Source organism: Aulostomus chinensis, chromosome 3, assembly GCF_037954235.1.
Source record: "Aulostomus chinensis isolate RoL2024-O1b breed Wild chromosome 3, RoL_Achi_v1.0, whole genome shotgun sequence".
NCBI lineage: Eukaryota > Metazoa > Chordata > Actinopteri > Syngnathiformes > Aulostomidae > Aulostomus > Aulostomus chinensis.
This window is the reverse complement of record NC_141322.1, coordinates 16,997,723-17,015,220: the sequence shown is the minus strand read 5'-3', so window position 1 is coordinate 17,015,220 and position 17,498 is coordinate 16,997,723. Positions and strand designations below refer to the sequence as shown.

The 17,498-nt window shown below is 41.5% G+C and overlaps 1 protein-coding gene across 8 annotated transcripts in view; it reads right to left on the bottom strand.

Annotated features, from left to right (window-relative positions):
* Nucleotides 1-17,498, bottom strand: part of LOC147267935 (low-density lipoprotein receptor-related protein 1-like) — a 156,853-nt gene that overhangs the window by 87,063 nt on the left and 52,292 nt on the right. For 3 of the 8 annotated variants that reach the window (XM_086199092.1, XM_086199095.1, XM_086199096.1), the window contains exon 1: nt 11,136-11,717. The exons of 3 other annotated variants lie outside the window; for them this stretch is intronic. In XM_086199092.1, the coding sequence (XP_086055218.1) occupies nt 11,136-11,232 (97 nt within the window). In that variant the 5' untranslated portion in view covers nt 11,233-11,717. Of the gene's footprint in view, nt 1-11,135; nt 11,720-17,498 lie in introns of those variants that run through there. 2 more of the 8 variants (XR_015112086.1, XM_086199098.1) reach the window with 2 other exon arrangements.

The following is a 17,498-nucleotide window of genomic DNA, read 5'->3' as shown; positions in this document are numbered from 1 at the left end:
TTTTCTCAATTTTTGTCTTACATTACATAGCATCACCTTCTTAAAACAACTGCCTAGGTCATTTTTTTCGACACTTTTTTTTGTTGTTGCCTGAAACCACTTCTTATAATATCTCCAGTTTTTTGTTTTTTTCTGAAAAAATGGCTTCGGCGATTATTTCAAGAAGGCGACAAGATTCAAATAAATCGGTTATTTTTGCCATCATAGAAGAGACCTATGAAATAATTACGTTTTATCTAGATCTGACCTCTCGTGCACGTAATGAACAACGATAGATAAGGAGAAATATTCTACTGCCCTTTTTTTTTGGAGGATGTGACAGCCCAACAGCTGAATTGATGAATTTCTGTCACTGACATAAAGACGTACAATAAAGTCAAGAAAATCTATTCCATACCTATCAAAGGTAAAGCTTTATCAAGACAGTAGCTGCCTTCTGTGACTCCACAGAGACAGAAAAACATCCTGAGGCTTCCTCTGTCCTGATCTGAGGAGTTGATTCTTTTCTAGATTCAGGAGCGTCATAACCTGTAGTGACTCATCCAGAACTACTGAGAATAAAGTTGACCAGGCGCATAAAAACATCAGCTGGGTGAGGATGAAGTAATTGCATAGTGAAGTAATTCAAAGTGTTTACAGAGACCGTTGCTGGGAAAAAAACATATAGTTTAGTCTAGAGGAGATAATGTGTACTTGTACTATTAAAACATTTCAGCAGTTTCTCAAGGAGAGAAGACAGCCTTGCCATCTCCGCTCTGTTCTTTATGTTTTTGAATGTTTTTGAAAGGAAGGTTTATATGAGAGCAAGATAAACAAATGTAACGGTACGTAATCAAACTAGACATTGAGGCCATCTTGGCCCAGCCTTGATAGCCATTTTATCTGCGACACATCTTGTCCAATAAAGATCTTGAAAGAATGTGACGGACTAAAGCATCTGACATGCTGTTTCACTTTTTGAGGAGTTCAGTGAAATAATCTGAAGCATCTCAACGGCACCTCAGCCTTCTTCAGACACGAACTTTTTATTTGGATTTTTTTAAGACCACAAGACCAAGTTTGGCCAGTGCCGAAGGCAAAAGCAGCCACTAAGTCCAAAAGGGAAGAAATGTGGGGAGAGACCGAGACAGAAGAGAAAAAACACAGACGCAAGGGTCTACTTTGTTGACCTTTGGGCTGACCTGAGGGGTTCTCTTCAGAGGGAAATGACTATATTGGCCTGTTTAGCTGCGACCTTCTACCACCTCCTCATCCTCCTCCTCAGCCTAGGCAAGAATTTTGTAATGGAAGAGAGCGGGAAGAGGGAGGGACAAGAAGGTTTTCCAATTTGTCATATTACCAAACACAAGAAAGAGGCCCCAACTCTGGCTCTTAAATAAACCTGTCTGGCTGAGTTGGGAGGACATAGTGATAGAGGAAAACAAGAGTTCATAGAATTAGACTTGAAATCATAGAGGGAAAAGTCAGCAAAGCATCATGATTCAACTGCATTATTATATAAGTTGGGTGCACAAAAGAGAGTGACAAACTTTGGAGGTGGTTCTTGATTCCCATTCTGGTGTTCGCCTTTGCAAATTTGTGATGCAACCGGGCTTTTACAAGCTGGTCTGTGTGTTTGTGTGTATTGTGCAGGCACATCAGGACTGTGTTCATGTTAAATGCAGCTCTGTCTAGCCACAAAACACAGTGCTGGTTTATATTTTACAGGTCAGCCTCCAGCACAAACTAAGGGTGCACTCACACTTGGCCAGGTTCACATTTTCTCCCCTTCCCAACTCCTGTTGGCCTGCACCCACACTGCTCCGGGCCTGACCTGGCCTGAATACGCTTACATCATCACAGTAACACATAGTAGAGAAAGGAGGCAAGTTTGCACCCTTTCAGCACAGCCGTCAATAAGAGCTAGCCTGTGCTAAAGTTACTCTGGTCCTCCCCAGAGTTATCTGATGAAGTCTATCGCATTCCCGTACTGGACCGTAGGTTTACTTCTTGGTTTGAGGCTGATCATTTTGTCAGAAGCCGCATTTCAATGGAATACATCCTTCTTGGTCCATTGAGCTGCCATACTACATCATGTCCTCATTCCTTGCCCACCATGTTGATGCACTGAGGACAAGAAAGGTAAATGGTCCATGTGGAGTGCAAAAGAGATGGAATGCACTGTCTGAAATGCTAGGCTGGAAAAAATGGCTGTAGTCTGCTAATTTAACAAGGCTGTTGTAGGAGTTTAAGCTGTCAACTGAGTACAAACTGGCTACTTTTGACGCAATCTGCTCGTATTGTTCGAAACCTCAAAACACTGGCCAACGTGTTCCTAGATTGGGGTCAAACAAACCAGACTTGGCCGTGGTGCAGATCGCTCAGTGTCCCTTAAGCCAAAGTGTTAAGCTGTTGTGGCACTGAGAGGCAGAACCTCTTCACAAAGCTGAATAATCAAATGTGAACTTAATTAAGAGTTCTTTGGAGGTCTGGCTGAGGTTTCTCCATGTCTGACTCCCCCCCCCAATATGGTAATCAAGCATGACTGTTGTTTGTCTGAGTGTTGGCCCTCAGAGGGAGGACGCTTCAAACTCCTCCACATCCATGTAGGGAGTAAATCAAAATCAACAGAGGAGGGGAGGGGGGGAAGAAAAACCCAAAGGTGTGATCCTCCATTATCAACATAGTCAGTTTAGACAAATCCTGCTGCCACACCAACACCAGCAGCACCAGAGCACACACTGTATCAAGCTGCAGAGGGAGAAGAATGACAATTAAGCCTGCTTAGTATGCTGCTGAGGGAAACATATTAAAGAAGATTATATGAAATTCTTTCGTGCATTTTCATAAGACCACTGCAAGTTTCAAGTCTCAGAGTGACGCATGAGCCCCATGGAACGAGCTTGGACTCTCTGGAACGTTCCTTCGCATTCGCTATACATAGCAGCCTGAGCATCTACAGCTAGGAGCACCACATTTCCAATAAGCCTACATGTCAGAGATTAGAACTGCAGAGAAAGCCCAGGAAAGAGCCCCGCATTCCCCTTGTGCAAGGTTCCATAATCAAAGACCTTCTGCCGAGGAGGTCGTTTGATCTCTGGTTTTGGTTGGTGTGTCGGCAGGATAACTCAACAAGTTGGAAATGATATTTCGTGAAATTTGTTAACCAGATGATGATGATGTCACATCACCTTGATGGAGGGTGGGTACTTTTATTTTGAGGTCCTTAAGTTGAAAAGTTTGGGAACCCCTGCTAAAGTTGAGAAAAGTTCCATTACAGTTATTTGCTCCCTGATAACAATTCTGAGATGGAAATAAGCCAATATGGTAAGTAATGTTGAAAACATACACACATTATGTGTTTAAAAACTACATAGCAATCTAGTTGTCTTCACTGCTCTCAAACAGTAGTTGCCATTGGAAGGTTAATTTCAGCAAAGAAGGTAGATGGCTTTATGTAATATGTGTCACTTGTGTGATACCACATCAGAGCATAGATTTGCATACTCACCGATACCAATCCTGCATTTTCAGCCGTTAATACTGGTCTCGTAATCGTGACTCCAGAATATCTGCTAAGTGTGTGTCATGTAGCTCAAGTTATAGAGTCATGTAGGCTGGGAACAGCAGAGGAAACATTCACCTCTTCTTTTTAAAAAAAGTGCCCAATGCACACAATCAGGGAGACCACGCTGCCTACACACATGCATTCGAGTGTAGGAAATCCTCCCCAGAAACTACAAAGATCTACTGCGTGGAAGTGGTGCACTACATCCAGAAATATATTCACAAAGGAACCTCCTCGCTGTGTTTCTGCTCAGGCACAAGGCAGAAATAGAGACTGTGGGTCCCCGAAAAGCTCACACGAGAAGATTTCTGTCACACTGAAGGGTCTACGCCCTGTGGACAGATTAGCTTTACAATTAGGCTTATGTTATGGATTCAGCTGGTCTTTCAGTGTGTGTTTAGGATTAAAAGTTTGGGAATGAATCTAAATCAGTGTCCTTGCATGAGTGAGATTTTGTGCTGTCAACACAATATTTGAAGGACTTAGAGGAGCAACAGGTAAAACGATATCTAACTGACCGCGTATGTCAGTGACGCCCAGGATGGAGTTAGGAGGATTTTCACGGCTTGAAATGAATTTACAAATAATCCACAGTGGGTGCAACCTTGCTCAGTCATGCTTTTATCCCTCAAAAAAAGTAGTGTCACTTAAAAACTGCAGGAATGGATATGAATGAATATACGAGTTGCTTTAGGCTGGGTCTTAAAAACAGAAAGTATTTTATCTTTGTGACGGAGTAAGATGGAAACATTTTATAAACAAAAACTACCTCCATCTGGAGATTGAATCAGAACTCAACAATGCTTCCAACAGATGTTTGGGTTCTCTCTAGTCCATTGATGGACTAAATTTTTATCTATATATTCTACATGACAAGACCACACAACCTGTCTGATGAGGATCATTGATTCCAAGCAGTTCTGTCACCAACACAGACGAGCAAGTTAAAGCAATGTTGGTGTGAACTGGTTAGCACGAGTCACCCGGACCTGGACCTGGACCTGGACCCTGACACTGCCCAGATCCAGCATTAACAGGGAGGGCTCATTGTCCTTATGTCCTGCAGGGTTTGTGTGCATCAAAGTCTTCCATGTGTCACCAACACTGGCCCAGTTTTCTCATATACACACCTGATGATAACTCATGTGCTATGTTTCTCATGATGCGTAGAAACTGACATGCTGGTACACCTTTATCTCTGAAAACATCTTCAAAATTTCATTCGCAGGACTGATAAAAACCTGGCCGCTATTGTCGAGATGAAGAGCAGAGAATAATTCGAAGATATCAGATGATATATCTACTGCTTTTCACTTTAACTTAAAATGAAATGTGCAGAAAAGGAAACAAGATAGCAGACAAAGAGCCGATCGCTTCACCAGGGAGGACAAATACAGGCAACACAACAGCCCATTACCATTAAAACCCTTTCATAAATGTTCTTGTCAAACGCCATTCTGGGCCACACATCTGAGGGTACAATCAAGATGAAAAGTTAAGGTTAGGGTTCGAGTTAGGGAATTTGAAAGTGGATGATAACACATCTAGAAAAATACCACTAGAAGTTGAATCCTGCTTACAAAAGTCTTCAGGACCCAGGGTCTCCACATTGCCCCTGAAAGTTTCATCAAAATGTATCAGCTTGTTTTTGAGCTACCCTGCTAACAAACAAACATGTTGTTAACATCTTTTACAACTTCTGTTTACTCATAAAGTTTATAATTTAACGTACATACAGTAGAGGGAGATAATCACGTAGGAAGTACTAGATGGAAGTGTTCCATAATATGAGGTGTAGCTTTCTAAACAAACCTTAGATGACAGCTCGGCTCGTGTGCTTTAATATGAAAAATAATCATAATAATGCAAATAAAAACAGAGTTTAAATAATATCACGAGTCATATCTGAGACCTGCACTCTGTAAGATGCCTGTTACCCATTTAGCTGCTCTCAGAAACATTGATTAAAAGGCAGAAACTGCGTTGATTAACTGTTTTACTGCTTTTAAATACTTTTTAATGAGTTTGGTGAACGGGTATATTTCCAATAAAAATGGAAAGTAACTAAAGCTGGTGGAGGTAACCAAGGCTTGTCATGTATTATTTGCTGGTTGCCACAGCAACCACTAACAGCCAAAATATCTTTTTTAGAGTGCGTCACCATTGTTTTGCCAGAATGAAATAAAAATGTTTTTTTTTTACTGAGCTGTCAAACAAACAGATTCAACCAAACAAAGGAGATGAACTAAGCTGGATACCAGTGTTTGACCACACGGCACCAGACAGGCAGATGTAACAATAAGGATAAGAAGGATTGAGGGGTTCAGTCCTCAGGCTGGCCATGAGCCCGTCGCACAATTGTCACACAGGAGGCTGAAATCACTGGCAGTCTCATATCAGCTGAATAATACAGTTGATGGAAAGCTGGAACCACAGATCCTACGCACTCGTCCTTTCGCGCTGTTTTCTCCTTGCAGTTTTGCACTCTACACCTTTTAACTCTGCAGAAAACCTTGTTATATTGATAGTTTTGTGTAAAAAGTTGCAGACTTATTTGGTGTGTATTCAGCTGTGTATTTGTGACATCCACCAGCATGTCTCTCCCTATACTCTTTCAGAGGGCCTCCTGAGACTCGCTTCTATCTCCACCCCATAAATAGCTCCATCTAGATAGCGTATCTCAATCAGTGGGTCACAACACTGAAGTGGGCCACGGGGCTGTTCTGACAAGCCTGTCTGCATGTACTGACTGATGTCAACATGTTCAAGACTTAAACCCTGATTTTTGGGGCGATAATGAAAAACACTTTCCTTTGTAAAATTTTTGATTTATCATGCGAGAGACTTGCTAGCGTCTGAAAGCCCTCTAAATGTGATGAGGTTCTATGAGATTATTTTGGGGAAATATCTCCTTTTTCTTCCCAAAAGATAGTAGAAGTGATTGATACTGGTCTCATATATTTGTTCATTTAGTATGAGGCTGGAGCCAGAAGCGGTCAATTAGCTTGACAGAGCGTAGCAGGAAGTCTGGACACAGCTAGCCTGGCTCATATAAACTCACAAAAACAACACTTTGAGTTTTAGAGGGGGGTTATGTAGCTAGAAGTGACTCCCTGGAATCTCCTCTGACTGTTGTAAAGCTACGAGCTACAAGCTTTTGTAACCGCTGGATGCAGCTAGGCGAGCTAATGCTAAGCTAAGCTAACTACCACTTAACCAAAACAAATAGGTGGCGGCTGTTGATGTTCTCATTTAAATTTCAACCACAAAATCAGCCAACTATTATCAACTTATTTATCTGGTATGTACCACAAAGAGAAAAGTCCTTGATGAAATAATAAAAAAGAGAGATAGTGTGCAGCAGATGCTTATTGAGTGACTCAGTGTGATCGAAAACAGTACAGAACGTCATTATTACTGTCCTGCCTTCCAACACCAGCGTCACAATGTGGCTGGAATGACTGATGCTGAAAAAAAATTATATATTTGTTATCAGTATATGAATTGTCATCAAAAAGTACTTAAAGCATCAATAGCAAAGCACTCACTTTGCAAAATGGCCCATTTTAGAGAGCTTATCATAATAGTAGAGAGATCATTCCAATACCTGCCATGGAGCAGATTAATTTAACTGTAGTTAAACAATCTGATCTTGTCTTTTACTTCTTAGAAAGAGGAGTGTGGAGATGCACGATAATATCGCAGAGTAATCGGTATCGGCAGATGTCGGTAATTTTTCACGTTATCGGTCCAATGAGAAGCTGAAGATTCTTTTTCGGAAAAGAAACACTGGGGTGAATGTACAATGTGTGTTTCTTTTTATACAAGTTAGAAATAAAGAAAAACATGCTCTGACGGGTGGCGGCGTCAGGGACATCATCCTTTTTACTTCACGTCACTGCAGTAGGATGCAACAAGCCAACAACATATGTGTCAACACCGTAAATACCTCTTCCCCTGTTATTTCAATTAGCTGCTTTTCCACATGGACGTTCAAAGGTTTCTTCTGATCTACCAGTTTTCCATTTTGCCCTGAAATGTCAGTGGACAGTAAACGAGAGCCATTTGTGGAGGTCAAACTGACGGCAGTGTTACCTCCATCACAGGAACCAAACGCTGGTGCAGTAACCACACGTTAAAGCGGACTTAATTAAAAAGCAGTATGTGCTCCTTTTGTTAACGAGGGTGTGACGTAAGTAAAGGAGTTTAACATCGAAATGAAGGGCCAGTAAAAGGAAACGTGCCACGATGAACCAGGTATTTTAGAAAAAGACATGAACAAATGTTTTCTAGAAATTAGAAGATTTAATTTTGCAAAGAGGGTGTTTCGCAATGACATTACTTTTTATACAATGATTCCATGTCTTTCATTAGGGCCTCTTTTGCACTAAGCCCCCAATTAGCAGCACTTTCTGAACAATTTGAGACTGTTCGCAGAGGTCTCCTCTGGGAAACAAAGAGCAGTTTAGGCCCAATTAAACCTCGAGTCTGATGGCGACCCCGGGCCTTTGCTCTACCCACTGTACAGCACAGTGACATTACAGATCAAGAAAATTGAATCTCGCTTCTTGGACATTTTCAAAGCGTATGGTGTTCATTTGATGCAGTAGAGCTCGGCTTCCAGTCAAAATTTAAGAGTTCGAGGTAAAAGCAAATTTTAAATCTCCCACTAAAGCTGACAGTTTCATAAACAAACTATGCGATCGGTAAACAAATATTAATCTATTTCCTTGTGAGGCTCTCTCTCTCTAGCACAGTGCCTCAGCCTCCCAGTGGGTTTTAAAGTAAAGCAAATGTTTGGCCACCTCCTCTGGTATATTACACAAGGCTGACTCATCCAATCAAGGTAATATGATTCAGACAGAGGAAAATTTCTCTACAACAATAACTGAGCATGGTAGGATTTCTCAGCTCTTCTTGCAGCAGACAGACGAGAGAGAAACTGCAGGTGATTGCAGGTTATTCAAGTCTCTCTTCAAGGTGGTAATTAGGGTCCCGAGTTCCAGGGACAGACAACTCCTGGCAGCCATTGCCAAGAACCTATTGTTTTAGAAAGGATTATAATTGTCATTTTCAACACTTCCTCAGCAACTTTTTAAGGATCTCAGGGGGCTTAAAAAGTTCCCAGAATTGGCACAGAGGTCAGACCTGGCAAAACTAGGTAAGGATTGGCAGGGAGGATCCATAGCGCCCCCTAATGCACACCTTGAGATGAACTTTCTCTTATTTCCATGAGATTAGGTGGGAAGGTTGCTCTCCTCATAAAGAACATATTCATTTCACTGTCTTTATTTAAACAGATGGCAGGCAAAGGGAAGGCAAAGTTTCCATGACCAAGCTCAAAAAGTCACGAAACTTAGCACACATAGCGGAATATCACTTAATGACTTTTAGCCATCACACACACGCGCGCGCGCGCACACACACACTTTTAGCTGCCTTAATACACTTGAAAACTTCAGCGTATTCGCACACACATCTGAAACTGTGAAGAGATCATGAAGATCAAGCGACGAGGCTCAATAGCGCCCCCTTTGAAGACCTTCAAATAAACATTTCCTCAAATTTAACACATTTTTGTACATGCAGTGTTTGTATTATTTTGAACATTTTCATTAACCGTCCATTTTGTCAGATTTAGATTTTTCAGCATTTTTTTCCCTGAATTCATGCAAAGAAAAAAATATGTGCGTGCGTGTGTGTGTATAAGTAATTAACTCTTCTTAGACCAACTGTTGCATGAACGAATCAACTCTGGCTGGTAGAATGCTCAGGCTAATGTTGTGCTATATTGTGGGGAAATTCTAAATACCTTCACCTATGACGTCATGGGTCAGTTCACCGTTGGATCACCCACAGATCCTACAGACTTAAGACTCTGATTTTCCTTCTCCGTGAAGACTGTAAGCTGTCTGTAACTGGTTTCTGATTCCACATGAGATCGCTGGACTCCACATGGTCGGATCTTTTCCAAATTTCACGATCGATGACGGTCCATGAATTTGAGTCACTCTCTGACACCTAATGGTTACAGGAGCTAACATCTCGTGTGACGAACATCATTCAATTGCCATCTAAATACCACCGTGTTGTTTCATGTGACGTCACAGCAAAATAATGCGTTGTTAAGTCTGTGTTTTATGGCGTCGCATATCCGAGAGGAATGCGGGAAGTTCTATACGGGCCACATGGTTGGCACACGTCTGCTCCATCATGTAAAATCCAAATATTATCAAGGTTTTCAACTAACAACACAATAACAAACGCAGAAGTTGGAGGGCCTGCAGCTTGCGGATTTCATTGATCTGGATTTTTGTTCCCTCACTTGCAGTGCACCGAGAAGCCTTCGAAACATTTATAGCTTGACAATAAATCTCACAAAATCCAGCTTGTGGTTTAAATCAGTCATGCATTTAAAGTCTACAGAATTTAATTAAATGTCAAAGTCAGAACTCTAATTAGCTTTGCAGAAACCGGTGCTTATTATGGACTCTTTGTTTTACAGTAGAAGTCATTAGAAAAAGAAAAAGAAAAACAATAGGGTCTTCGCCCCAAAGTACCTTCGGGGTCAGGCCTTAAAAAAAAGCAGCCTTGTATTGATTCTCAGGTCAGATGTTCACATGATAAACTGGAGGTATGATATCTTTGTAAAAATAAATTCACATTCACCTGCAATGAATTTCACAGATCTGCTTATTCTCTTTGATAACGCCCTTTCCTTTCTTACCAACCAAACTGAGGTGTGCGTGAGTAGGACCGTGAGCTTTAATAGTTTCCAGAAGTTGTTCCAGAGTGAGAAGGTGTGTTCACAAGGTCAGTGCCAGCAGAGAGAGAGAGAGAGAGAGAGAGAGTGTGCGCGTGCGTGTGTGTTGGGGGGGCTGTTTTGAACTGCTGACTATCCGCCTACTGATCATGATATGACTGTTGCTACTCGGCTGCTGGGATCCAGGTGATACTGATACACAACAATGACACACAGGCAGCGGCACATCTAAAAAAGGAAGAACTAAATTGCTCTATTAAAGCATCATTCCACACACAAAAAAAGGAAAGTCTTCCAAAAGTGCATTCCAGACACAACAGGGAGCCGCAGACACACTTCAATCCCCAGTGGGAGTATTAATGACATTATAGGTTTGAGTGGAGCAGGAATAGCAGGACCGCTGTCATCACATCTCCTCACCACTCACTGTAAACTGTTGACTCCAGGCTACATAACATTTAAATACTGCAGACGGCTCATTTTTTAAGACATATGTCACAATTAATATTACCCACAAGAAAAAAAAGGAGGGCCCGTGCTATAATTTCATCTCTTAACGTCAGTATGAATGTGTTCTTCTGGATATGTGACACCGCAATATTCACACAAGGAGAGACAAAAACCAGCTGTAACAGTCTGGTCCACGTTGCTTTACTCTCAGGCAGTCCCTCCTTCCGTCAGGGTACAGTACACTCTTCTTTTGTGACGTAGGCACAAAACACAATAACGCCGGTGATAATCAGTACACACACGCACATACACACACACACACATACACACTTACAGAGTTTGAAGGCGTTAAAAAAAAGCCCTGCTTCTGCTTACCATCAATAGCTCTCGCTGGAGAGATGACTTCCGAGCTGTGCAACATTCCCAGGACAAGCAATCCTGCTGCCAACATGTTGGCGATGGTGCGCAACATTGTAGTCTATCTTAAAGGAGTATTAGTCATCAATGGTCCTGTCAGGTTGGAGGTTGCAGATAGGCGACGGTGCGTGGAACCGTGCCCGAGCGGTGATGCTCGCTTTCTGGCTGCGCAATGACAAGACTGCTGCTGCTGTCTGCCACACGGAGGAGGTCTCTGCAGACTGTCAGAGGCTGAGAGCCGAGGCTTTTCCAAGCCCGGGGTTGCTCAGCAGCTCAGGGGCTCCCTGGATGCATGGACAGCCCTGCCTGCCACAAAGGCTAGCGGGCTGAGCTGAGCATCAAGCTAGCCTGGCTTCCAGTCGAGATGAAGAAGAGCTGGCGCCTCTGCTCATACAGTTGTCTGTCTTTTGTTGCCCCCGGCCCCAGTGAAGGAGGAGACGGAGGGGAAGAAGAAGAAGGGAAAATAAGGACGTGGATTGAATGTTGCACTCCAGCTCAACACTACAACCTCCGCCGCCGCTGCTGCTGGCCACAGATTGAGGCTGCAGGCTGGAGCTCTGTCAGTCAGCCGTCTGATGAGTGACGTCGCAGCAGCCAGCCCTCCTCCTCTCCAGCCCCTGACACCCCTCCATCCACCGACATGTCAACTCGCTCTCAGGCGTTATTTAGTTCCTCTGCCAGTCATTTATTACCTCCCTTTTACAACCATTGTATTTTCATTTAACTTGTAAGTACTTTGCAACTTTGTTTGTTACGACAGTTTTGACGATGTTGTTTTCTGAAATCACCAGTTTTTGAAACATCCAGATGAAATACTCAGAGTTTGGGGTTTTTTTTAGTTTGAGATGGTGACACAAGTAAGGTAACTCCTTACATACCTTATAGTTTAGTATCTGCGTAACTATTTGGATCATTATGATGTTATCGGATCTTAGAGACACTCATCTACTTAGCCATGCAAGCCGAATATTGCTGTTGTTGTTCATCAATTCAGAGTAATTGAACACACAAAGACAGTCAGTCCTCAGGTATGTATTAGTTTCTGGCTCACGGTAAACAGAAAACTAGCAAAGGTAAAAAAAAAAAAAAAAAAATTGCCCCAAAACAACAGTATCCCTTAAAAATAGCTGGAACCAAATCACATCGACTATTCTGCATGATGTCATTTTGATAACTAACATTTTTTTTTCTCCTGTTCACTGATCCTCCCCTGAAATTGTCTGGGGACCCCTGCTGGAGCCCACTTCACACTTTGAAAACCTCTGGGGGGAAAAGGAAGCAGACAAAGAAAATGCTATCAATTCATAGTGTATGTGAAATTATTATATATGGGGTTAACTTCAGTGTCAAAGTGAAAGAGAAAGCTCTACATATTGTTTGTGTATTCAAGTGCTTGGGAGCGTTCCGTTTTAGAAGCATTGACCTGTAAAGGTCACGTTAAAGTGGTGTGTGTTCCACTCGTGCTGTGCTGATTGCGTCCTCCTGATGTTTTCAGCCTTCAAATTTGAAAGTTCATCATCTTCATAAGCTTTTGTCACGTTTGCTACTGCAAAACTTTGTTTTTTGAAGTAGTTACTGAGGGTTTCACATAAATGTAGTGAAGCACTAAGTACAAAATCTGCTTAAATGGAAATATCAGATAAAGTAAAGGTACCTTCACATTGTATGAGTGAGAATAGTCTATTTACTTTTTTGGAAATAATGTCAATTATAGTTTTAAATTGTGCTTTTCCTGATCATTTAACAGCTTCAATAAGCACTAAACACACAGAATGAAACTGCCTTTGTTGCGGAATAATTTACCCCAAGTGAAGCTGTGTTACCGCTTGTCAAAACTTTAGAATGGAGGTCTCGCTACTGCAAAGTGCTTTGCAAATTGCTAAAAGACAACTGTAATCAGTATTTAATTAAATGAAAAAAGGGGGGAAATAATGAAAACACTTTACAAAAAGATAAATCAATCCATTCCATTATGAAACAGCTTCTCAGATTCGGATATTCATCATTTCCCTGTCGTGAATGAAAATGTGCAAGTGGGAAACTTCTCTTGGTATGCATTAAGTCAAACCATTTCAGATTCCATTTGCCTGGAATACTGTAGGTAGAGGATGCTTTTAACCTAAATGATTCATGAATTCTTGATTGGACGGTACGATGTGACGCAGCCAGCCTCCCAGCTGAATTCATTAGCTGTGTCCCATTTCAGCGTCTGTCTCCCTCCGAGGATGCCATCGTCATGAGAACAGATGCCTCCCTCCAAATTAAGATGACACTGCTACGGAGGATTCCAGTCTAGTCCAAAACCAGTGACTAGCACGCTAATTAGTTTGAGGATCCTGATTATTTCAATCTGTACTTCTATTTTTTTTGGAGAATAATTTGGAGTAGGTTAATTAAAACATTGTGATCAATAATAGATTGAAATTTGTATGCAATTAAATATTTTTACAACATTAGATTGAAATTTTAGTTTTTATTTAAACGGGACACGCCAGTCATTTGTGTTTGTGCTTAGGGACACAGCATTTACTGCTGTATGCTTGTGTAAAGTGAAGAGGAAATAACATCAGAAGAAATAATACATAAACCTACTTTTGTGATACGAACATGAATGACAAGCGGTAATAGAAAATGATTCACGATTACCACCAAAAAATTAAATCAAAGTTAATCATGGCATTTTACTTGGAACACCTGGGGCATACGGGAAGTATCTAAACTAAAATTTAATCATCAAAGTCAATATGGTGACATGTTAATTTTGATACAATTAATTATTCATACATCCATTAAATCACCCATTAGCTGTGATTTATATGTCCCAACTTTAAAGGTAGCTCTCAGACTACAGGCGAGAGAGAGAAGATGGCTGCGTTCCATCTCCATGAACTAACTTGTGGAAGCAGTTTATTCCTCCTGATTCTTGTGCTTTATCAGGAAAAAGATCAAGACTTCTTAAATGGTGTGTCTGCCTCTGTTCTGTGTAAGAAAACGGTCCTAAATTTGTTCTTCATGGACTCTGTCTCCACTGCTATGCTGATGACACGCAAATTTCTCTTTCTCTTACTACCGCTTTGCCGCTCTGAATGTTCAAGGCTCCAGTCGCCGCAGCAGGCTGATATTTTAGATGTAGCCTCTCTTTAAGACAACGCTGTCAGTAATAGTCACATCCAGTAAGCGACTGAAAACGGAACAAAGTGGAACATGCTGGCATTCACGCAAGGATTTCCTGAGATGATTTGTAAAAGCAAATCCTTCGTTTGATTGATTTCTTTTATTTGTGTGTGTATTTTGGACTTATTTAGGAGTAGAAACTGGTGCAACAATTTCCAGTTAACTAAGAAGTAAGGTTGTTTTCAGTCAGCAATTTCAAGAAAAGCAGAAATTTATCCATTTCTCACACAAACATGACATCCCGCTTACCCCTGATGAGTGTTTTATTATTTAATGTCCTCTCTCTCTCTCTCTCTCTCTCTCTCTCTCTCTCTTTCTCTCTCTCAAACACCAGTACAAGGATGCGCCATCAATCTGCTTTTAAGTTGAAATCATTTTCAAGCAAAAGCACATCAGCCTTTGTTGACAACAAGCCTTGAAACTTGGAAGGTTTGACCATGTTGATGACAAAAAGGAAACAGAGACATTTTTCAGGTTGGTATTCATCTGAGCCTCACTACTGGTGGTAGGCTGGTCTAGTAATTAGAGCCTTGCCGGTTTGATCCTCAGCTGCACCAGAGACCATCATGATGCATCCTTGGAAGATGCTAATGGCTCCTGATTGGACCCCACATCGCCCCCCTTTGCTATCAATGGATGAAAATTCAAGAACGTTATTGTTCCCCAGTGGACCAATTGGTTGTGCAGGTGTGGAGAGCTCTCAACATATACATAAAACGCCGTTTGCATAAAAGCATGTAAATAAATACAAATAAAACAGTCAAATAAAAAAATTCAATAATCAATCACCAGACCAAAAAGAGCAAATGCAATACCGAAAAGACCTTAAATGTGCAGTGCAACTGGAGTTTAGAAGGAGTAGTGAATGATAGGAATGTGTTGTGAGTGGTCAGTAGACTAGGACACGCTGTATAGATGCAGTCCATTTCCACCAGTGGAACATACGCTCAGGAATGTTCATGTGTGACGTTACACAAGCTTACTTTCCACCTCTGACCCCAAAAATCAACACTTTACTAATTAGGAACACACCTTTTGTCCCAAATTGCACATGTTGTACTAATTCACATTCACACACACACACACACACACACACACACACACACACACACACACGCACACGCACGCACAAAGCGGGAGAGCTGTATCTATGAAATGCTGCACACCACTGACACCTAGTGGGTCTACAATCTCAGAATTAAATGCAATGAACAAAAGATCCTTTGTGTGAGTGGAAAAAGGCTTTATTTACTGTAACACTCCACCAAAGTGACTGGCTTGTGTCTTACTAGTCAAGTAGGCCTGACTCAGCCATGCCATTTACAAAGATAAATATAAAAGCGAACAAAAATCTTTTGGTGAAAAAAAACCCAACCCAAAACAAAACCCCGTAGTTGTGGTCACTGACGTTGTCCAGCAAAATAATCAAGAGCTGAAACAGGATATTCTTCTCTCGAGCCTCGCCACCATCATTTAGACTGAGCTCAGACTTAAGTTAGAAGAACATTTCTTCTTTTAATGAAAGTGTAGCACAAAAGAAAGAGAAAGTGTAGGTCACCACTGGAAACCAGCTTTATTGGGCTGGTAATCCAGATGGATTGTCGATTATTTTTCCAGTCACTGTCTACATTCAGGATGCTTTGTATAATCACTGTCTGAGGTTGTAAATGTTGGCTTTGAATCTTACAACAGACGCACACACTCACTCTCACATACACACACACACACACACACGCACAAACACAAGCGTGTTACACAGTCAGCCCCAAGATGGCACCGTTTTCTAAATTTAAAAAACATTTAAGAACAGAGCTCATAGGAGTAAGGGAGTTACGGATACAAGAGGGAAAGATGAAATGTAGGTCAAATGAAATATATCTTGATTGATTGAAGTTAAATGTATTTTTCCGTGTATTTTGCCCATACTGACTCAGACTGTCTGCTTCCTTCATCTCATTATATTTCATTTAATATGTTTATGTTCAGTCCAATACTGAAAATGTTGTAAGACACGTAATGAATCCTGGTGACTAAAATAAAACATCAGACAAAGAACAAAAATGCTGCTTTTATCGCTTTAACTTGTTGTGACCACGGGTCCAATCATACAGGTGTCTTACCCTTTTTGGCTCATTGAGAGGAAATTATTGATGTGGGTTGAAGTGACAAGCGCTCGTCAAGTGACAATGACAAGTGTTTATCACAATCAACCAGCAGGTGGAAGCACAACTCCAATGAAGCAGTACACGTCACCTAAGTACAACACACTACTCTCGCAATTTCTGTTCATCATCAGTCATTTACACAATCAATAATATCGATAATATATCTTATGTTATAGTCAGTGTCATTAACTCGCGGCCGTCTCATGTCTTACCTATCCCAGACGATCATGATTCCCTTCTAAATGGCATCGTTCCTCCTCATGCTTCACACGCACGCACGCACACACACACACACACACGCACACGCACACGCACACCCACACGCACACGTTTGTATTCTCCTCTGAGATCAGCTAAATGGCTTGACCCTGCTGTCATTAAAACCTAACTCAGCCCTCTCACCAGAACCATCACACTCTGTGTTCGTTCAGCTTTCATTCTTCTTGACATTTTGCCTCTTTAACTTTAAGCTCATTTCTATCCATCCATCTGCTCTGGTGTATTGATTTGTGCCTCTGCAGCGTCATGTTGTAACATCATACCTCATCTGTTGAGTGACTCATATTCTTAGGCTGTATTTTAAGACCCACCTCAGGGGGCACCAACGATGTTGCTGTTCCTCTAGATACCATCTCTATGTCTAACAATAAACAAGTTCATTTGTGAATGAGTCCTCAGCTCCTACTGCCCCCCTACAAATAAGACCGACACCGATTATTTCTCGACTTGTAAACTTAATTTTCCAGTGGAAAACCACCGGTCTTGTTATAGGTCTCCTGGTGAAACACTCCTCCTGCTCTACTGGGTGAGTTTTCCAGGGTGGTTTCATTGTGTAAGTAAGTGAAAACACCATTCATCTGGCTTATGTCATGACTGGGGCAAGTATTTCATTCGTCATTCTCTCATCTACAGCGACTGCCCACGATGCACCTCCGCCCAGTTCACTGCAGCCGTGATAGAAGCCAGGTTGCAGTCCAGATCA